The sequence below is a fragment of the Callorhinus ursinus genome, unplaced genomic scaffold, assembly GCF_003265705.2.
Source record: "Callorhinus ursinus isolate GAN/ISIS: 27379988/994484 unplaced genomic scaffold, GSC_fseal_2.0 scaffold12, whole genome shotgun sequence".
Lineage (NCBI taxonomy): Eukaryota > Metazoa > Chordata > Mammalia > Carnivora > Otariidae > Callorhinus > Callorhinus ursinus.
Genome location: NW_027397074.1, coordinates 25759065 through 25782233, shown reverse-complemented (window position 1 = coordinate 25782233; position 23169 = coordinate 25759065). Strand labels below are relative to the sequence as shown.

The 23169-nt window shown below is 40.6% G+C and overlaps 1 protein-coding gene and 1 pseudogene across 14 annotated transcripts in view; one reads left to right on the top strand and one right to left on the bottom strand.

Moving 5' to 3' along the window:
* Window positions 1–23169, top strand: part of ICA1 (islet cell autoantigen 1) — a 142793-nt gene that overhangs the window by 103574 nt on the left and 16050 nt on the right. For all 14 annotated transcript variants that reach the window (XM_073898862.1, XM_073898872.1, XM_073898864.1 and 11 more), the window contains 4 exons: window positions 10580–10674; window positions 12896–12948; window positions 16105–16167; window positions 16279–16311. In XM_073898862.1, the coding sequence (XP_073754963.1) occupies window positions 10580–10674; window positions 12896–12948; window positions 16105–16167; window positions 16279–16311 (244 nt within the window). The remainder of the gene's footprint in view (window positions 1–10579; window positions 10675–12895; window positions 12949–16104; window positions 16168–16278; window positions 16312–23169) is intronic.
* LOC112824937 (H/ACA ribonucleoprotein complex subunit 3 pseudogene) lies at window positions 2327–2908 on the bottom strand (annotated as a pseudogene).

Below are 23169 nucleotides of genomic sequence, written 5' to 3'. Positions count from 1 at the left end.
ATCCTGACCAAGCCATGGTGATTAAAATTATTACAACTCTCACTCTTCACATTCCTTACATAGGCCTAAACAGAATCCCGTCACTTATCCTTTGATAAGGTAGAGTTTTAGGTTTTAGGGTGTGTATGTGCCTCAGATTTTATTTTATAATAAATACAGTTTCAGAGTTTGTCTTTTGAAAGACAACTGTGCGTAACTCAAATCAGCTAGGTGGAAGATGGAATGATACCTTCTGCAAATACGATTTAAAGGAAGTTCAGGTTTGAGTTAATTGCATATAAAGTACAATATGAAATTGAAGTTGTGCCACAAGCATGGAAGAATCCTTATGTGCTGCTCTGGCCTCCTGTGTTGAGGAAAATATGGCTCTTTAATTGTTGCCATGATATTTATCCTGCAGAGAGAATCAAGCTGATTATGTTAGAGGATTTCTGGGCAGAGAATTTAGTGAAAGTTTGATGGCAGTGGTTCAGGATATAATTACAAATATTTTGGGCACATGACTATCCATTGCCTTTTACATCCCCAGAGTCTTCCTTAAATTATGGTTTAAGTAACAGTTTGTGGTTTAATTGTAATATAAACTCAGTAGAAATAATATATCTGTTGAGGTATAATATAATTATAGTAATATTAAGAATGTTAAGTGTCCAGTAATCAACCGACTAAACTAGGCTGTTATTACTTTTCTAGAATGCTATTCGTCTAGACTTTTCAATGATGTTATATTAGAATCACAAGCTAGTCACTAATTATTTTCTTTATATGGACCTAAACCTATATAATAGAATCCTGTTATCACACAGCTCATTATTGCACACATAGAGGCATGTTACATATCATCTTGTATGTCACAAAACATGAAAATGAAAATCACTAATACCTTGTGTATTACCACCAGGCATGAAGATATTACCTGACTTAGCAACCTCTTGCACTAATGTATTTTTTTTAAACATACCTTGTATTTAAAAGATTTTGATTTGATTGAGTCATTTTCAATATATGTCATTTTCTTCTGAATGGCACTATATATTGATAATGGATATTTTGAAATTTAAATAAATATTTTCACAATTTATTTGTTCTCTGGATTTACCTAAGCAAATAGCCCCTGAAATGCCTTTTGGGACTCTGGCTAGAAAGAAAACATTGTCTTTGGAGAGGTTTGCCAAGCTCTGTTAATGAAAAGCAACCCATTTGTTTTCTTTGCTGCGGGGTGTATTCTGAGTGTTGGTAATTGTGCCACTGCAGCTGGATTTCCTGACTGTTAGTTTTATGCTTGATGAAGGATGATAATTAATGTGTTAAACACTCGATGCATCCTGTTTGGAGGGGAGAGACTTCTGCTGCAGAATTACAGGGATATAACTCATGCCCCAGAAGTTTTAAGTTTTATTTCTAATGAACCTTTCTCTAGAAAATATGTGTCATTCTTTCCCAAAATAATTTTATTGTAAAAATGAATTGAGTCTCCACCTCTTACAACTTGAAAAATACCCAAGTGACTATGCTGACATTTTGCAAATATTTTGTGGGGATGTTTTATGTGACAACTATTGCTTTTTTACTCAGGCCTGATATGGTTCTATTAATTGTACCTTTATTGACATAATCCTTCATCATTTAAATTTTATGATTAAGAGATTTTTGTAGCATTTTAACTTTATGGGAAATTTAGCATTGAAATTTAATATTACAAAAAATTTTTTTAATATTACAATTTTTTTTAATCTAAATGCAGCAAAGCTCAAATTTAAAGTGGAGAGAACCATCTTTTTAAGTGGTTTCCAGTAAAAGAAGCAATGTTCTAATCTTGCATTTTCAAACAATAAACATTTATTGTTTCGTTAAAATACTACTAAACATAGGTATTTTGCATGGGTTATTATTATGTTAATTTTATACTGATTCCAAATCATCTGAGAATGCCTTTCACATGGTAGAAATAGTCATGGAGATAGGAATGGAATATTTCTAGCCATATCTCAAAAGCACTGTCACTTTTTTAGAGAAAGTAATTTACACCATGAGTTTAAAAGCATTTTTTTAGAAAGCTAAATGAAATGCTGTCTGTAGGAAAACAGTGCCCTGTCTTAAATTACCAACCCTCAGATGTGGTCATGTTTACTTCATCCTTCCAGGATGCCATTTACTTACACATTTCCCCACAGATCCAAAACAGGCTTCAGAGAAGGCAAAACAAAAACAAAAACAAAAGCAAAAGTAAAATACCCCTGTGGAGTCGAGTTGGCTTTTTCCTGGAAAAATCTAAAATTCTATTTGTATTAGTGGTCTTTTCTCCCCTCTTATGTGGGTTGAGTTAGATGTCTTTATAGAGAAGTGAGCACTGGGGGCCCTTTGAAAAAGTGGACACACCCACTGGGAGCTGGTTGAGGGGAAGGCATATCCTTCTCTGTTGTTTTTGTTTGTTTGTTTGTTTGTTTTTGCTTTTCAAATCATTTTAATAACCTAGCAGTGATTCAAAAGGAGGATGCTACCATGATGGATTTACACAAGCATGATCAAGGGCAACCATGAAACCGGATTCCAAAGAGCAAGGGTGCTAAGAAGGCTTCAACACTCACAGTTTGAAGAGCTTGGTTTCGGAAAGTCTCTGAGGGGTAGCAGAAGAGACATGAAGTTTAGGGGACCCTCAGAGGACAGGGCGCGGTTGCTGGGTCATGAGCACCTTGAAGCGTTTCTTGACGGTGATTCGGTGTCTAGAGTATTTGTCATCTGGGGAGAACCGAGCAAGATGCACTGAGCAAGTCTGTTGTCCCATAGGGTCAAGCTTCTTCAGCGTATAGACTCGGTCTCCCTGCTCGTTGAGGTAATACTGGAGAAACATGACCACACCGAAGCCAGAAATTCTAATTTTGTCTGCTGCTCTTTCTGATGGTCTCACGTGTTTCTGTTGTTGTTGTTTTTTTTTTTTTTTTTTAAGAGATCAGAGTGCCTATATTTAATGAAAATGGCCAGTAGTAAAATGGAGTTCTGTGATGTGCCCCATTCCAGTGTTTTTAGCAGGAAAGCCAGGTGTTTTACTCTGGATATATGATAAAACAAAGTATGTAAGGTCAGAAGCTCTGGAGACAGCCAGACCTGGCTTTAACTTTGGCTCTGACACTTGCCAGCTATGTAGTGGTGGTGGTGGTACCAGTGATCCCACAGTGGGGGGCATGGGGATGGAATTATCAAGAATTCTAAAGTGGATCCAGAAGACAGCCATTGGTAGTATCAATACAGAGGGTTTTGTTGGGTTGCCAGGTTCTGTAGCCTCGTTTAAGTTACTTCCTTTCTGTTTTTACCCTAGATGATTAGTTTTGCAGTGAGTTTCGCAGGCAAGACTGTGAATGGCAGTGGGATAGGCATCCCAGACCTCGCCCAGGATGACCCACTCCCTCTCTGACTCCCACAGATGCTCTGGCAGTTCCATTTCCAAACCTGTGCTTTGGCCCTGCAGGTCCTGGTCTGGGCTGAGAGAATTCCCCCAGGGATAGGAAAGGGCAGGGCAGGCCTGCAAGCAAGAAAGGCAAGGAGGCTTCCCACTCTGCAACAGGGCTAATTCTAAAAAAATGTACTTTGACTTTGCAACTGGCTTTTGCCCTGCGCCAGGATTTTAACTAAGGAAACCCGAATTTGAAAACCTAACTTTGGGCATGTTCAAAAATAACCATTGAAACAGATGTGCCAATGTTCCCTCTCTTCTCTCTTGGGGTCTAGGACTTAGCACTCTTATATGGAACATCATTCTGGAGAACAAAATGCTTTTAGCTTTCACAATTCAAAAAACATCCTTCTCTAAATTTTGTTTTTCTCAAATTTGTATGCCTAACAGCCTTCTTCCACCCACCTCCACATTTCTCAGTTAATCACTTGAACATTTACCAACAAGCCACACGGCTCTGTAGTTACTTGCTTTGAAAATAAAGCCATAATAGTTTTTATGAAAATTGGGTAAATATCTCTGCAGTGCTATTTTAGTTGCCAGTCCCAACATGGCAATTATTCATGGCGAGCATCCAGAATATCCTTGTAGACTTTCAAGTTTTCTCTGTGTCATTACTTTACACAGCATTTAGCAGAATGATTTTTTTTCCCCGAAGCTGCTCCAGGCCAGATCATTGCAAAATTGAGATGCATCCAAGTCCATGGGAGAGGAGGGGGTAGGGGGGCTGACCACGGCCACCACTGTAGTCTGAGGTGGACAAGCCAGAGTGTGGCTGATCATCAGTTCATCCATCCCTTGTGATGACTGGCATTGGTTCTTCCAGGCAGCTGGTGGTAGCTCAGGCTCTCCTCATAACAGTAAGGTTCCTCTCCATCCTCTGCTTCTCATTCCCTTTTATTCGAGGGGAATGGAAAAATATTATCATTGTGTGGGCAGTTCCTTAATGCCAGAAACTCTGCTAAACGTGAGGTGAAGTAACGTCTCAGAGAATTTGTCATGGTATGCGTGACTCTAATGTGCCAAGGTTGGATATTATAATTAATAATACTGTTAGGTTCAGCACTAATATATAGAAAGTGCATATATTTTATCCTCAAATAACCTTGAGAAGTTGGGTCTACTTGGGTTTTTTTCCCCCTATGTTTCAAATGAAAAAACCAAAGCTCAGATAGGTCTAGTCATCTGTCCAAGGCCACATGCCCAGGATGTGAAAGCCCTGGGAACAGGGATGCTCATGCTTTTCCTACTCTGCCACATGTCATTTCTTCAAAGGGGTACTTCCAGCTATGAGGCAAGGAGGGCAGGAGAAGGCACAAGGGCCACCTTTAAAAAGTTGTAAACTTTCAGTTAAAAGTAACACTTTGAAATGTTTGCACATAGGTGAAAAACATCCTCTGTATGTTAGTCCCTCAGATACCTAGGAACCTAGGACCCTTCTTTTACAGTTTGGAGTAGAGTCTCCTTAATCTCCTTTGGCACTTCATGTGAAGGAGTTCAGTAAATGTTCTTGGCTCGGCTGTTCAGTACTATTTCTTAACTAGTTGTAGAAGACCTGGAATCAAATATTGCTTCTGCCTGTTCATGATTGAATGGCCTTCAGTAAGTTACTTCTCCTGAGTCTCCATTTCCATATCAGGAAACCAGGAAGACAGTGTTTATCTGGGTTTTGTGAGATATGTAAACATGGAGTGCAGTACCTAACACAAGATGAGCCCTTAAGACATCTAATTCCTTTTAGACCTTTAAAAATTGTTGATAAAAAAGCACATTTTGATTGCTCACTATGAGCTTGGTACTGTGCAGAAGCATTATCTACATTAATCCTCAGTGTTCCAAGGAAGGTATACTTGTCATTAACTCCACTGTTCTGAGGGGTGAGCAGAAGCCCCCAAGGAGTGAAGACCCTTTTCCATGTCCCAGCACTACATGATCTATTTTCATAGTGCATCTCTTTCCAGGACACTGTGATGTCTTCCCAGTAACAATTTTCCATCTTTAAAGAACAAGATTATATATCTTACTTATGATTGTGTTTATTTTTCTCTAATCTTACTTTTTGTTCTACAGTACAATTCAAGAGTACCTTCTGGTCCTAGATTAACAGTGCTTCTTATATAGTATCTTTAGAGATTTATAACTGCATGGGTGGGGAGGCCACGTGTGTTAAACGTCCATGAATTGTGTGTCTCATACACATCATTGGCCTCTGCTTTTTATTCCTCATGTGCTACCAATTATATATACACAAATATACACACACTCAACTGAGTTCACCATCTTTTAACCATGCCTCACTATTTTCAGCACTTCCATTTCCTTTTATAGACAATCACTTGGCACCTTCATATGCATACAGTATAATTAATGGAAAGTAGCCTAAGAAAATTAAATGTTGTAATTAAAGATTAGAGAAAATGTCACTCGATTGTCAAGGCTAAACTTAAACTTAGGTCATTATATTAGGGCTGGCTGCTAGCCTTTTGTCTGTGAAATTTGTTTTGCTGAGTAGTTTTGCTTTCATTCAGATGAATGTTGCTCTTGCTTTTATTTTCCTAATACAGGAAGTAGTAACTCCCATTATTATATTAAGCTGTTTCCTTTCTAAGACACTTTTGCAAGCTCAGTCTGCGCATTTCCTCTGTCACGCTGGTCTTATATATTGTGTGTGTGCTTCCTGAAACCATTTAAGCATTGATGGAAACTATTAGCATGTCAGTGCAGCCTTAAACAGAGAAAGGTTACTTAGTCTAAAAACATTCTTTCCTCTGTACAAAATGTTTTATTCTTGCACGATGCTGTATTGCTGCTAATACGTAGTGATTTTCACAAGCAATTTTAATGAAGGACCTAGTTGGATTTGGGCTCTAGAAACAGTGTTTTGATGTCTCATTTCTGGATGTGGATTTGAATGTGGCTTCCATCAGCCACCGATTCAAAATAGTTCCATCTGATGGCCGCCCCTGTCTGCAATCAGCCAGGCCTCTTAGGTTCATTTTGCCTGAGCAGGTGTTCATGTCACACAGAAAATGCTGTCACCCCTGACTTTTACAGATGCTGTAGGGTTGGTTAAGCATTTTCAGCTGAGTTGTGGACTTTAAAATACTTTAAGGAATTTACCTCCACCGCGGCCCCCACTTAGCCCTTTTCATCAAACTTTGGAGAAGCACTGGTTCACCATGTAGAATATCCTGTATTGGACAGCCACACCCAGGAACTAGTGCTGAGAGAGGAAAGGGGACGCGATTCATCCTCTGTGATGTTTCAAAGTGCCTCTAAGTTTCTTTATTAGCTATATTGTTTATCATATTTGTAAGAAACAGGTTCCATATGTGTTGTGGTTTTTTACCCTTGCTGTATAGAGGAGTATTTAGCTCAGTTTGATCTAAAAGTCTCTCTTGCTTCAAAAGATGCCACTTAAAAATATCCTAAAATTGACTGTGGTGATGGTTGCACAACTCTATGTCTAGACCAAAACCACTGAATGGTATACTTTAGATGAGTGAATTCTATGGTACGTGAATTATATCTCAGTAAAGCTGATGATAGATTCCCCACACAAGATTCCCCTTAGCTCAAAATTCTAATATTTAATAAATAAGCCCAGGTGTTCAGTATTAATTTTGCTTATGGTTCTATAAACTATTATTCCCTGAGGCTTTGAATTTTCTAGCTAAAGAGCTATAATTTTTAACCTTAAAGTTTAACCTTAGGTACATTAATTTATCAACCAAACACGTACATATTTAGCACCTCTCTTGAGTGGCAACAGTCAAATGGTTATAGGGACAATGGTAATAGCAGGAAGAGAGGAGCAATGGTAACAGGAATTACTAATAATAAAGTAGCAATTGGAACTGTAGCCATTCTGTTGGTGAAGCACAATAGTGACTTAACTGTGATTGTGGTGACAGGGAGCCAACAATTGAGTCCCTGCTAATGGCCCAACAGGGAAGGGGTTGAAAAGAAGGAAGGAGTGGTTTACATTACAAAGGGATTGTCTGAGAGCTGCTGGAGTGTGGTTATGAGGGGAGGTGGGGCTGGAGACAGAAGGGATGATAACCATGGAGCTGTCAAGGGCATCTCAGGGGCTTAGGCAAGCACTGTGGCAGCTAGACACAGCCGGCTGAGAGCAGACATGTCCTGGCCCTGCCTAGTGCTGATTGAGAAAAAGGAAATGCAATGAGAAGATAATTGAGCAAACCAGGAGGCCTGGACAAAGCGTCACAGAATTGAAAAGTGTGTCTTGGGGCCATCAGAACCTCAGCTGAAAATACTCCCGGCTTCACTTTGACCAGGGTTGGACCACTCTATGGGCAATAAAGCTGCTGGAAGGGTGTGTGTGTGTATGTGTGTGTGTGTGTGTGTGTGTGTGTGTGTGTGTGTCTGTGTGTGTGTGTCTGTGTGTCTGTCTGTGTGTGAATAAAATGCTGTGATTGGCAGATCTATTGAAAAGAGTAAGTCTTTGACATCTGTTGAACTCCTTATGGTTGCATATTTCCAAAATACACACACACGCACGCCCAGCTTTTACCAGATGCTTTGGGGTATATGATTTTTAAAAAAGAAGAACATCTAGACTACAGTCCATATTCCAGTGGCCTTGTTTGTGCCAATAATGTCCTTTATCACATTTCCCCGTCCAGCTGATAATCATGGATCCCATTTCATTGTCATGCATTGGAGAGATATAAAGGGCAAAATAATATGATGAAGCCAGTGGGGCACAATGTTAAATATTGACGAATGTGGGTAAAGAAATGTTATCCCTGTGTGACCCCTGCTGACCTCTGTATCTTGATCTCCTAAGACTTGTACTCTTGCCCACTACATTATAATCTCAGTGGATTCATTTTGTTCCTCCACCAAGCCGAGCTATTCCTTCCTTTAGGCGTTTGCCCTCAGGCCTCCATTTCTTCCTGAGCTGCACACGGATGCTCCTGCGTGTCTTCTGACTCTCAGCTGAAATGTCACTTCCAAGAGAGGATGTTCTTGCTTACTGAAGTAGTGACCCAGTCACTTTGTATCACCCATGTTAATTCCCTGCCTTAGAGCCATCACTAACTAGTAATTTTGTCTGTCTTGTTCACCATTGTATCTCCAGCACCCAGAACAGCACCTGGCTCTTGGTAAATGCTCTAAAACTATTTGTTGACTAAATGTACTAATCTAAATGTCCAGAAATAGTTATTACCAATGATGGCAATACCTTTGGGATGCAAGAAAATGCTTCAGAACTACAATCATAGCACATATATTCAATGAGAAAACCTTGACCTTATGTTAGAAAAATGGTGAATGAATGTATATTTACCTATTTTAATTTAATATTGAATGTTTACGATATATAAAATCTTTTCTATATTCTCTGATGAGGAATATTTTTTATTATGAAATATGTACACATCTTATATTGCTTAAGAAGACATCTATATGCAATGATTCCAATTATATAAAGTAGTATGAGTATGAAAAACCAGAAAGGAAATACATGCAAATAATAACTAATTTTGGGGGGAAATCAAATTATGAGTAGTTTTTCCTTTTTAATTTTCCAAGCATTCTACATGTGGTTCTATTATTTTTCTAATTTAAAAAATATTTTTTAAGAAACAAAACATAATACAGAATAGATCTAATCAAATGTGAATAGGACTGTAAATACACTTTGAAGATGGAAGGACTTTCTTGAATTTGGCATGCTTAGTGAATTAAGCTTTAAGGAAAATACCGGGAATTGATCTGGGCTTTGCAAAGACTGATCAGACTTTTGATGGTGGACAAATAGGTAGAACTTTTTTGGGTAAAGAAGCAGAATGAACAAAGATAGGAAGGGAGCAATTAGCACATAGAAGGCGATGAGGAGACAGGCCTACGTGAATGGAAAGCTCCCATTTGGAAGCCAGTGGGAAGCAATCTGGGAGATAGGAGAGGATCACATTTTAGAAGATCTTTCAAATCAGTCAGACAGGTTTAGACTAGAAGTGGAAAGAAATACAGAAGTACTGTGGGTTCTTGAGGGAAAATGGTAACATGGTTGCTTGGGTGTTATAGGGAAATTATTCTGTATAAGGAGTGAGACAGAGCATAACACCAGTGTCCACCTGGCATCCACAGCAGACACTGCCATCCGCCATAGCTCTGCTCTGCAAAGACTCTGTCTCCAGACCATCTCCATCCAGTCTGCAGCTAGACATCACAAATCTGTCAGAGTTGGTGTAGGGAATGTGCTTGCCACCTTCTGTGTGTGGGTCACACTAGAGAAGAGAAAGATGGGAAGGGGAAGGATGACGAGACAGGAAGGCCCAAAGGACAGATTTTAAAGGTTCTAAGATTATAAGCAGGTTAAGTATCTTGAGATGTTTCTTGTGTAATTTGTAGGTTTGTGGTTTAATGAGAACCACAAGTAGAGATCTCTTTTTATAACTCATTATTCAGTTATTATGGAAATGTTTTGCTTTTTTCAGGTTTTGCTGCTGGTGTACAGTTTTTAGGCACTGGATTTTTTTAAAAAAAGTCTTTCCTTAAATATTTAATAAAACCTGAGAACAATAACTCCAAGAAATTATGTTCCAGAAAAAGATTCCCGCCCATTTTTAATCTACAAAGATTTGGATGCACCTGCTCTGTCCACTCGTGGGAGTTAACTTGTCAGAATATGTTAAGCCACTATTTTTTTTCTTAAAAAAAGGTTTTGTTTTCTCTTATTTTTCAAAAGCTATTTTTAGATTATAAAATCGCAAAATTAAAAATAAAATGAAATTGTCTCATCTTTGGGGGAGAAAACTTCTACTCTGTCAAGTGTGTGGGCTGCAAGCAGAACAGAATGTTTATCTTTGCTGCATGTTAAAGATGGAAAATAAAGTTAGCAATAGCCAAAAGGCCTTCTTTTGAATAACTTATCACAAAGGGGAAAGCATAAATCTAGTGGCAAAACAATTCTCCTCTGTAGGCTAGTATTTCTTGGATGGGTCTGAGAACATTTAAAATTTCTTTTCTGTCTACTTAATAGGATCAAAGGTAACCTCCCCAAACCTTGAATTCAAGGTTTGGTTTCTGGACCAGAGGAAGTTGAGTTTTTTATTGATCTTTCTCTCTCTTTTTTTCCTTTTCATTATCATGATCAAGAGCTTACAAGACCCTATGAAAAAACTGATTGAGAAAGAAGAAAGGAAGATCACCCAGCAGGAAAGTGCAGAGGACACCGTGGAAGAGCCAAGGCAGTAAGTTATGGCTGCCTCTCTTGGCAAAATCTTTATTTCCACAGGCAAGGGCGACACAGTCCTCACTGACCAAGTCTGTTGGGGTCTCAAACACAGGCTGGTTGCTTGATTTCCTCACTTCTCTGGGTTGATGTATTAAAATAAAGCCCAGACTTGGCCTGCACATAGCCCTGCTCGGCCAGGACTCATCCCAGTAAGAGACCCATTTATTGGGTCTTAGAAGAAGCACACTTGTGAGGAGTTGACTGGGACGAGAAAAGGCACACATCTCCGGTGCTCTCTGGCTCTCTGTCTGGTGGCCTCAGCCCCAGCTTTCTGCTCTCTCAGGCTTCTGGACCCAGTCTGGTCCTTTTGTTACCATCGTTTACAGAATCCTGTCCCAGATCAGAAATCCCCCGACTTTTTCTCTTGTAGAAGGAAATAACCTATGAAATTGCCTCAGGAGACATCGAGTACTAAGGTGTTATCATACAAAAGTGTTGGGTTCTGACATTTTGTTTCCTACTCTTCAGACCTTCTGTTTTTTCCTCTGTGAAGCAGAGTGCAGAAAGTGACTGCTCCATCTCCATTTCTTGCCACTTTACAAAGAAGGGGCCTCCGGTCATGTTACATACTGAGACAAATTTCTCAACATATGTGGTGCATGATGTGTCCTGATCCCAGTCGGCAAGGAAGTTTCAGTGTGAATCCTTTCCTATTGAGATATCAGGGCTTGCAGGAACAGGGTTAGTCTTGAACTGGCTGACCTAGGAAAAGTGGATTACCTTACCTCCGTTTGGGATTCTCTCTCCACACAAAAAAATTTAGATGATAACTGTGTGGTAAAACTGACTTGTATTTTTACTGTGTTTCTGAAGTTTCAAATACATATTTTTGTCCCACAGAAGTATTTGCTGCCAGTATTAGCCTTTTTAATTTTATTTATTATTTATTTTTTTAGTGGAGGTAGGGGCAGAGAGAGAGAATCTCAAGCAGACGCCCCACTGAGTATGGAGCTCAACGCATGAGATCCTGAGATCATGATCCAAGCTGAGATCAAGAGTCAGACTGAGTCTTAACCGACTGAGCCACCCAGGCACCCCAGGCCTTTTTAATTAAAGCAAATACTAGAAAATTCTGTTAGTGTAAGACAAAGACAGGTTTTCACTGTGGGAACAGCTGTAGAATATGATCTGAAACTAATAAAATTGACTATTTTAGAGGGAAGCAGTTTAACCTATTCCTGGTAATAACAGTAATGCTTAGTACCCTTTAGTGAGCTCTACTATATACGAAGTGCAATGTCAGGTGCTTTGTTACATGTTTTCTCTACTCATTCTCACGACAACCCTTTGTGTAATCAATGCCAACATTTCCTCATTGTTTAAATGATGGCAGTGAGGCTCAAAAGAAGTGAAGGGACTGCCCATGGCTCCTGGTGTAGTAAGAGGCAGGACCTGGAATGAGTTCTGGTACCTTCTTTTCACCCATATATGTTACTGCAATCAAAGTATTAGCCTTCACTCAGAAAGGAACCACCCGAGATTGTCTCGATTAGTTCTCCTTAATTTCAGGTTTCTCCATTATGTTAGTACTTCATTTTTAAAAGCTCAAAAAGTGTAATTCAGTAACTATTTTAAATGCAAAATGGAAATTTAGCAAGATTTTTTTTTTTTTTCCAGAAATAGCAGGTAAAGGTGCTTTAGAGGGAGGTTCAAAGGTACCAGCTGAGTCTCAGGGTGGTGATATGTCTCTGCCATAATCTTAACCGGTATGGTGAGAGTTCAGTAGGCAACAGTCTTCTGGATTTGAGACGGATCCTGCTTTTGCTTTTCAGCCTTAGTAATTTAGCTAACCTCCTGAGGTGTCCTCTCCTATAACAGCAGGAATCAGAATAAACACTCACGTGCGCATCAGTTTTTTAACTACGTTTTTAAAAGTGATAACTGTACAGTATCTATTTTAGTTATACTTAACTGCCCACCTAGATATTTACAGAATATATGACTTATGATGAAACCAAATTCAGTTCTTAAGATGCTACTAACCAGCCTTAGGAGAGGAAAAAGCCAGCAAAAGTATTTCCTCTTAAAATGAATAGCATGTGAATGACTATATGTTCATGTGTGTGGGCACACGTCTGTATGTTGTAAGTACAGTAATATGGTACAGAAGAATCTGGCTGTATCATAAATATAAAATTTTCAGAACTATATTACTAAACTTTTTTTTTAATTTTAAGGTTAATTTCATTAGAGGATGAAAACCAGCACAAGGAGTCTTCTAGTTTTAAGAGTAAGTTTTGATTTTTATTTAGAATTGCTTCTGAAATACTACTGCTCAGCAACCAATTCATTTTCTTTTTTGGCAGACTGCTCCTACTAGGCCTTTCTTCTTTTCCATTTGAGAAAATACTATATTAATTTGCTTTTTTTTTTTTTTACCATTTCGGTTTTAAATTTTCAAATATCGGTGATGTCAGCTAAATAGCATTATTGGGAGAGGGTTTTATATTGTGAGCCAGAAAATAGCACCGTCAGTCACTTCTGCAGCAGCCTGTCAGAGGAGCATCCGAAATGGAGAATTAACAGAGAGCAGTTTCTTTTACAACAGATGATAACATTTCTGCTATTGCCATTACTAGTTCTAACTGCCATTTGGGCTGTAAAGATAGTTTTAATAAGATTACATGATCAGATTGGGTGAGTTGGTTTCCACCGTGTTGTGGGGTGGGGGCCTGGTCTTTGTTGGGAACAGCTAGGGAGAGCTCAGACGGCTCTAGCAGGTGATGCCTGGGTCTGCTCTGTAATGAGTCACATCTGTTCCCTTGGGTGTGCTGCTCCTCCGATGGTTGGGAAAGCAGTCGGAGAGTTAGTAGAGGATGCAATGTGCCATGAAAGGTTTGTCAGCTATTCCTGGCTCCTGCCATGATGGCCAGTTCTTTCACTGGTTCTCATAATGGAGTGGAGGGTACAGTAAAACGTGGTGGGACTAAGGTGATGTAATGCTGAGCTTTTCCCTGGGACTCAAATCCTCAGGGATGCAAGAGAAAGCTTTACAGGTGATATGGAGAGAACTGAAATTACCCCAACCCTCTGCTCAGCCTGGCCCTCGGAGGGAGGGGGTGGTGTGCACATCCGCCTTTGCCTCACTCCAGCCTTTGCTGTGGCAGCCCTTCCAGGAGATAGGAGGAGGCAGAGCAGACCCTGGGACTTCCTTTCTCTTTTCCTCCACCCTCTACCTTCCTTCTGTCTTTCCTCCTACTTTTCCAACCATTTGCTTCACCTGTTTTATTCTCCTCCCACTTTACTGCTTCATTTGCTTTTCCCTCATCTGTCTTTCAAAAGAAAAAAAAAATCTCTCACCTATCTGCCTCTCTAACTAGGCTTCATATCATCATTTCATGCACGTACTCCCTCCCTTACTCACATATTTGTTCATTTGTTCAACAGATATTTATTTTAAAATTTTATTTATTTATTTGAAAGAGAGAGAGCACGTTGAGCAGGGGGAGGGGCAGAGGGAGAGGGAGAGAGAAAATCTCAGGCAGCCTCTGTGCTGAGCACAGAGCCGATGCAGGGCTTGATCTCACAACCAGGAGACCATGACCTGAGCCAAAACCAAGAGTCGGACACATTAAGTGTCCACTGAGCCACCCAGGCGCCCCTGTTCCACAGATACTTATTGAGGGCTGCCTGTGTGGCAGGTAAGCAGTAGGCTCTGGGCACACAGTAGTACACCAGACATATTCAGACCCTTCCCATGATGGGGCTCACAGTCAAAAGGGGAAACGGGTGGTAATCTGATAATCTGCACAAGCAGTTGGGCAACTCCAACTTTGATAAGAGCTGCAAGTGTTCTGGGCAGGTGCGATAGGAAGACCCCACCTGTTTAAGGGGCTTATGGACGACCTAGCTAAGTCAAGTGCTGTTGCAGGAGTTATCAAGGTAAAAGAAACAGCCTGGGCCAAGACTATGAGCCAAGGAGGACCAGGAGAAGGTGAGAAAGACACTGTTTCGGAGACTGAGAGAGGGAGCAAATGACAGGAGACAGAGAAGCAGGTCAGCCTGATGCTGTTGGGCATGTAAGAGCTCTCTGAGTGTATTGATCCACACCTCCAGCCTCAGTATCTCTTGGGTGTTGACAGCATGAATTATGTTGTAGGAATCTAGAAATATTATAGTTTTGAGGGAAAATGTAAACTCCAGTTTATTATGTCTTCAAGTTACATATCAATATAAATCACATAATATGAAAGAATCAAATTTTTTTCCCTTGTGTAGTATGTTCACTTGTTTATGGTATTTGCATAATATTTTGAGATTGAAAATGTTGATTACCTTGTTTTATGTATACATAGAATGGAATCCACCATAATTAAAGTGTCATCTGTCTTATTTTGTGACCTACAGAAAGTCTAATGTACATATGAGCAAACCCAAGGGTTTTTTTTATTATTATTACTCATTTAGGAGAGAGAGACAGAGAGCATGAGCAAGAGGGGAGGGTCAGAGGGAAAGGGAGAAGCAGACTCTCCACTGAGCAGGGAGCCCAAGACGAGGCTAGATCCTAGGACCCCAGGATCATGACCTGAGCCAAAGGCAGATGCTTAACCGACTGAGCCACCCAGCCACCCCAAGCAAACCAAGTTTTAAGGCTGTTGTGTTGTATATACACACATACAAACACATATACACAGACACACACTTTATTATTTAGAGCAGTTTTTAGTTTACAGAAAACTGGGCAGAAGGTACAAAGATCTTCATATACCCCCTGTCCCCAGAGATGCATTATCAGCATCCCCTACCAGGGTAATACATTTGTTATAATGGATGAACCAACACTGACACATCATTGTCACTCATAGTTTACATTAGGGTTCACTCTTGGTGCTACACATTTTATGGGTTTTGACAAATATACAATGATATGTATTTGCCATTAGAGTATTATTCAGAATAGTTTCACTGTCGTCAAACTCCTCCGTGGCTGCACCTTGTTCATCTCTCCCTTTCTCCAAACACTTGGCAACCACTGATCTTTTTACTGTTAACATAGTTTTGCCTTTTCCAAAATTCTGTATACAGAATTATGCTGTATGTAGCATTTACAGGCTGACTTCTTCCACTCAGTGATCTGCCCTTTTTATTTTAGCCAGGCCCCAAATGGCCAAGGTTTGTAGCACCATCAGTAGTCAATTACTTGAATCACACGTTTGTCCATGAAAGGAGAATTGTTAGGTCAGTGTCATAGTTTTCTACCAAACAAAGCAAAGATTCGAGGTTGTTAACTAAGAATTCATGGAGAGCCAACAGTCTGAACAGAATGTAATCTCAGGACCCCTGCTTCTGTGTGATGAGCTGTGTGTTTACCTTACACTGCAATAGCATATGAACATACACACCATTCTGAATTGGTGATAACCAAATGCATGTGTTCTGTTGACAGCCGAAGATGGAAAAAGCGTTTTAGCTGCCTTAGACAAAAGCTGTACACATAATGCATGCTCAGGTAATCTAGATTAAGGAAAATGACTCAATTTTAATAAATTTGACAGACTCCTTACAAAATGAAACTGACTCATAATTCTGTTTTCTTTCCCTTCCTCTAATGGACCTGTAGATGAACTATTAGACATGAAACCCGAGGAAGGTGGTAAGATTTATACATTTCTTTGGGGTTATAATTTAATTTTTTAATACTGTTTTTATGTGCGGGAAAATGTAATGTTTATCTTTTGAATAGCTTTGCATTCCCAAGCAAATTGTTTTTAGGTGACTGTCATTTTTCTTTATAAATGACTTTAGATAAGCCCAAGCACAAATTAGTATATATGGATTTGTCATCCTTAGTTTAACTACATCATGTTCAGACTCCTAAACCTAAAAGTTATGACATCAGAAGTCATATGCTGTAGTAGAAAAAACATGGCTTGCAGAATCAGACCTGGATTTGAGTATTAGTTCTCCTGTACAACTATCTATACGGCCTTAAGTCATTTGCCTCACCCTTGAACTCCTTCAGCCTCCTTTGCTCTCATTTGCAACATGGAACCAAGAGTAACAGTCTTGCTGGGTTGTTGTCAGAATCGGAGATCACGTGTATGGAGGGTCTCTCGTGGCCTCTGACATGGGGACACTCTTGAGATGGGAAGCGGTTGAGAAAGTAACACTAGAAAGATTGTCCTGGTGGGAGGCTGTGCTGCACCTCCACTGAGCCTTAGTTAAACAGAGGAAGAGTTTGCCTGGCTAGGGCACCCACCCAAGTTCAACAGACCTAAAATCACTTAGTAAATAACCCCCCAAAAGAGAATCCAGAGGCACGGATCTGGATGAGACAGCCATAGTCTGAAGCGACCCCAGGAAATTGAGTGCATTCAGCCTGATAGAGCCTTTGCTTTCCATCCTACCAAGGGTTACCTTCTGATGATTTATCATGAGTCCAGAATACCCCTGAGATTCTGAGAGAAACTTTAGAGCACCTTCTACCCTGGGTGGCTGGTACACAGCCTGCCCTGGTTTTACAGATCTCTCATAGGACTGGAAATGGGACATGATCATCCTGTAGGCTCCAGTTAACTAGGGCAGACAATTTTCTCTACTCAGTTTGAGTCTTATTTGGGTCTAATCCCCAAAGTGTGAGAGGAAGAAGGTCTGGGAAACAGAAGGCATTGGTTAAAGTTTTTTCAAAATTGGAAAGACAGTCGAGCTCCTGCATTAGTTTTCCAGGGTTTGGGATTATCAACTTGAGGGAAGAAACCTGCTTTCCTTCCTCATTTCTCTTTGCAGGCAGTACACTGTGCAATATCTCATGATGTCCCCATGTATTTTTGTCATAATTACTACCTATTTGGTAAATACAGAAATCTCATCAGGTTATGAAAGTAAAAAGCAAATAGTTAAAGCAAACCAGTCACTACATGGCCTCCATTTTCATAAAAACATTTCCCCCTTGGCTTTAAGGATAGATTACTTTGATGAAAAATAGGAAAATTTCTTACACATTTTTTTTTTTGGAGGGGGAAATATTTTAGTCTTCCAAAGGTGGGCTACAGACAATAATATAACATGCAGTAGGGGCCCACCATCTAGTTTTAGCAGATGTCCACATTTAACAGGTTCTTTACAAGTATACATATGTTTCAGCTTGTTTTGGTAGGAAGATTGTTATTTCTCCTTTTGCCAGCCTCTTGTTTATGTAATTTGTTCTTTGCTTTTACTATCTCCTATTTAGTTTCATTATTTTAATAAACATAATTTTTGAATTAGGTATATTCACATTGGTGCATGATAATGATAATAAAACTGTAGGCGATAGAACACTCTGACTCCCATTTCCACTCCTCTCTATTCCGGTATTTCCAGCCCCATTCTATCCTCCTGGCGTTTTTTTATGTACTCACAGGCAAATATGGGCCTGTGTTCTCATGTTTCCCCCTTCTTACAAAAAAGAATTCTTGCTTTTGGATTTTGACTTTTTCTTTTTTCTTTTTTTTTAAATTTTATTATGTTATGTTAATCACCACACATTACATCATTAGTTTTGGATGTAGTGTTCCATGATTCATCGTTTGTGCATAACACCCAGTGCTCCACGCAGAACGTGCCCTCTTTAATACCCATCACCAGACTAACCCATCCCCCTACCCCCTCCCCTCTAGAACCCTCAGTTTGGTTCTCGGAGTCCATCGTCTGTCATGGTTCGTCTCCCCCTCTGATTCCCCCCTTCATTTTCCCCTTCCTACTATCATGTATCATATGACTTCACTGAGATGAGGAATTCTTAATCTCAGGAAACAACCTGAGGGTTGCTGGAGTGGTGGGGGTGGGAGGGATGGGGTGGCTGGGTGGTAGACATCGGGGAGGGTATGTGCTATGGTGAGCGCTGTGAATTGTAAAGACTGTTGAATCACAGATCTGTACCTCTGAAACAAATAATACATTATATGTTAAAAAAAAAAAAAAAGGATTTTGACTTTTTCAACTTGGATAGTAATGGTACAATAAAAAGTAACCCAGTAGCCATGCGTTTCTTTGCAGAATTAAATCAGAAATGCTACTTCCTGTGATACATGCTTTCTTTCATAAGCTTCCTCCAGAGCATGTGCCATGGATACACTGGAATAAGATTGATGTCTTTCCATTTACTTAGAACTTTTATATCTCATTGGTTTATAGTTAACAGTCTTTGTTTCACAGAATAGAGGCTCATACCCTTTTTTTGAGTGCTCGCACAATTCTAACAATAGAGAGATGAATGTATTCTCCAAAATGTGTACTTGTTTTCAGGCAGAAAAGTTGATTTACAGACTTTCTCAGTTAAAGGCAGTATCACATAATCTCTCTTTTCCTTTCCCTTTATCACTGCCAATGCATAAAGCCCTTCTAGAGGCGTGAGCCATGCTTTGTCACTGTCTGACTCTTCTGCATTGGCAACCCCTAGGGCAGCATCAGCTTAAAGATTAACATGACCGCAAGTATAGAAATACTCTGTCAGAGCACAGAACTTGTGACTGAAGAAAAGAGCACACGATAATTAGTTGACTTCAAAATGTGTGCCCTTCAGAAAACTGCCAGAAGGCCCAAATCCTGAATTAAAGCACTGATTATAATATGCAAGACATTAAACAATCAAAAAATAAAAAGAGCTTAATCCAGGGATGGCTGCCTTTATAGGACTTGGGGGCTATAAGCTCTAGCACCCTGCTGCTTGGGGGCCAGTTCACTCCAACTGCTAATTCTGTTAGACAAGTAATGGCCAAGCTGTGGCACAATGTTATCAAAAAGCAGACTGCTTATGACAACAACAAGGAGACAATTCTCCAGGAGCCATTGCCCGGAAAATCACTCTGATTCAGTGTCATAATGAAATGCATTTTCTCCTACTAAATAGATAATGTAAATAGAAAACCAATATTTGGCCAGTTTAAGTAAAAAAGAAACTGAGTGACATTTTGCAGTAACTTGGAAGTGGCCCTGAAATCACCTTGTGACGACATGTGACAATCCCAACCTCAATTCATGAGTTAGTTGTAACATATAGAAGTTTTTGTGTTCCTCAAAGTTGGGCTGAGAAAAATAACTAGTAGATAGGTAACTGAACAGAAAGTGATGGTATAAAGCAGAGAGAGATGAATTTAGGCCCCTTAAATTTCATTACTTGGATTTATCCAAAAGATCCTTCTCTAGGACAAGATAAGCTGAATTTTTTAAGAATTGTACACATTACAATTAAAACGTTTTGTCTCCTGCCATTTCCTTGGTTACTACTTTCAAACTTCTTCTGGCCAAGCATCAGAACAACAAAGAGAGTCATTCAGTAGCTCCCTTAGGTCTGGGTACAGATCTTTAGCCCTTAGCAATAAGACAGGCTTATGTCCCCTGTGCCTGGTTTCTCCCAAGGTGTTCAGAACTATCTCTTGCTGTTCTCCATATAGAGCTGACTAGGGATCTGATTGCTCCCTCACATGTAGTGAGGCAAAGACTAAGCTTGTTATCTTTTCTCATTAACTTTTCCTTCTCCCTGTCTCCCTCAGCATCTGAGAATGGAATGCTGGCTCTGGTCCTTTCATAAAATAATGGTGCACTTTTAAAACCAAACACTCTACTGTTCTTACTTGATCACCATGGAGTGTAGTGTTCTATATGGATTTACTCCTGCTCAGCTGTCAAGTTTTTCAGTAAGATTGCTTGCTTGTTAAGATGTCATGCCGTAATGGAGGACCAGGGCTGGGGACCATCAAGAAATATTCTTTGAATGCCTACTCAGGGTCTAGCACTTTCGGGGTTTTAGTTTTTGTTTTTGTTTTGGAGGGCATGTGTATGTGTATATCCCAGAGAAAGGGTAGAGATGGATTTTCCCCCATCTGTTATTATTATTAGCTGTGTCTTTTTTCACCAAAAGGGAGTTTTTAGAAGCAGTATTCTTGGATTCCAAACAAGTACAATTTGTTACCAGAGCCTTTTATAAGGACGAATACTTTTCTCGTTAGACATTTTTGTACGGTGGTTTCCCTCCCCATCTTTCTCCCCCATACTCTCTGTTGGGTGATGTGAGGTCTGTGTTGGTTGTTGGGGTTTTCATGTGTATTGCAAGTGTGCAGCCTTTACATTAGTCATAATGCTGAGAGTGGGGACCAGGGAGAAAACCAGAGAGACAGAGTCTTCCTGTTTCACACACAGATGAAGGTAACTTATGTGACATTTATCTCGTTGTTTTCCTGTGCTCTCATTTTTGGTCTATGTAGCTATGTTTCCATCTTTTGGGTTCCTAATTCATGCTGAGGTCATGAAACTCAGTATGATTTCAAAAATATAACCTGAGTGGGCTGTCACCAGTTTCCCACATTTATTTTCTGTCACCCACCCTCTGTCTGAACTTAAGAGAGCTTCCTCTGTATGTCAATTTTCACTCTGAAAACTTGCTGGGTCAGAATCAGAGTGCATTGGCTTAGAATCCGTTTTCCTGGAGAATATTTTCCCAGGGGCATAGGATTTTTATTTTTGAACCCTTGGGCAGTGTGAGGCCAACATGCAGAGTAGGTCTGCCATCTCAGCCATTCTGCCATGCTGGCTGCAGCCAAGAGCTTTGCCTGACTGTCAGTGCAGCCATCTGACCTTAGAAATCCTCAAAACTTTACAAAAGCTTGAATATTCATTTATATATGACATCTTTAACAGGCTGTGAGGTAAAAGCAGTGTATGGCACTGAGAAAACATCTTCATCTATGAGCCAGGGGTCCCCAGCCAGATAATCTGTAACTAATAAGTTATATGACCTTGGGCAGGTCATCTAACTTGGGTGTCTTTTTCCTTATCGGCAAAGTGAGTTACAGGGGATACTCTATAAGATCCCTTCCAGTTAAGTATGATTCTTCTCTCTAGGCATCTCACTGGGACAAAAAGAGCAGGTTCCCAGACAGGAAGGCAGGAAAGCACAATTGAAAAATGGCAGATGTGGCAGAGTTTTGTCGAACTGTAGGCTTCCCCGAAGGAGTTGCTAGAAGGGCTGCATTAGAGCTGGACCACAGAGGTCCTGAATAGCACTATAAGGAGTGTTACAGAGGGAGCTGTTGAAGGTTTTCAAGTAAAAGTAATAATCTCACAGTTGAACTGAGCAAAGGTATACCGTGAGAGGGTGTCTTTTATGGAGTGCCAGCAGGCTTGCCAATGGGCAGACCCCAAAGGACCCTCGAGTCAGGAGTTTGTCATCAGAGGTCAAGAAAACGTGGAATTGGAGATGGAGATTTGAGAATCTTCCCAGATGAGATTGGAACCATGAGACTAGATAAAATGTTCTGTAGATAATGCAGGAAAGGGAGATACAGCTTAGGAGGAGACTTTAGGGTAACTAGAGTAGGAAGAGGCAGCAGGGACAGTATTGTCAAGGAGATGGAAGGACATCCAAAAGAGCCATTTCATGGAGACGCCAGGAGATGACAGCATTTCCAGAGTGGGCAATGGGGCAGAGTGCTACAGGGGTTGAGGCCAGAGAAAAGGGGATTGGAATCGGCCATGAGGATCTCACTGGTAACCTTCAGGAGGGCCACTTCAGTGTAGAGTGGGGGTAGGAACTTGACGACAGGCCACCAAAACAAAGAGTGGTTGACAAAGCAGAGTGTGTGTCTGTAGAAGGAGAAGCAACCAGAGAGGCAACGTTGGGGGGTGGGATGGGGTGCTGGGGGAGACAGGAATCACAAGATTGGGCGTTGTTGGGATGTGCCCATGTCTTCTGAGGTCAGGAGAGGAAGACTTGGATAGAGAAAGACTAGAAACGCTGGAGCTGAATCCTGGTGGGGGCAGAGCAGGCTCCAGCAGGAAGGGAGAGCGTACAGTGGGCTGATGTTAAAAAGAAGGAAGGAATGCATGAAGCATCAGGGTCATAGAGCTGAAGGCCGAGAGGTGAAAACTGGAGTTCATTGTGTCTGTTGGCCTCTATTTCTTTTTTAAAGTTTTTTTTTTTTTAAGACTTTATTTATTTATTTATTTGTCAGAGAGAGAGAGCCAAGCAGGGGGAGTGGCAGGCAGCGGGAGAGGGAGAAGCAGGCTCCCCGCTGAGCAGGGAGCCCGATGCGGGACTCGATCCCAGGATCCTATGATCATGACCTGAGCCGAAGGCAGTCGCTTAACTGACTGAGCCACCCAGGCGCCCCTGTTGGCCTCATTTCTGTAGTAACGTCTGGAGTTGTGTTACCTGATGTGATAGTGAACATGGAGACTCAGGAGCCTGCAAGAGCATGAAGGGAGCTTGGAGTGGTATCTGGGGGTTTGGCACCTGAGAGCTCCAGGAACCCTGGGTCACCCTTGAAGGGTGGGTCGCCATAACCCAGGAGCAATACTTGCTCGGCTCCCTGGGTAGAAGCCCTGACTCCACCCACTACAGCCCTTATCCGGGCTTCTCTCAAAGAGCTTATTCTCTCTGTGTGTGTCCCTTTTTCTCACAGTTGAGTTGAATTATTCCCAAAGAAAATGATAGCTTGATTCTTAAGAGCCAACTGACTAGTGTTATTTTTCA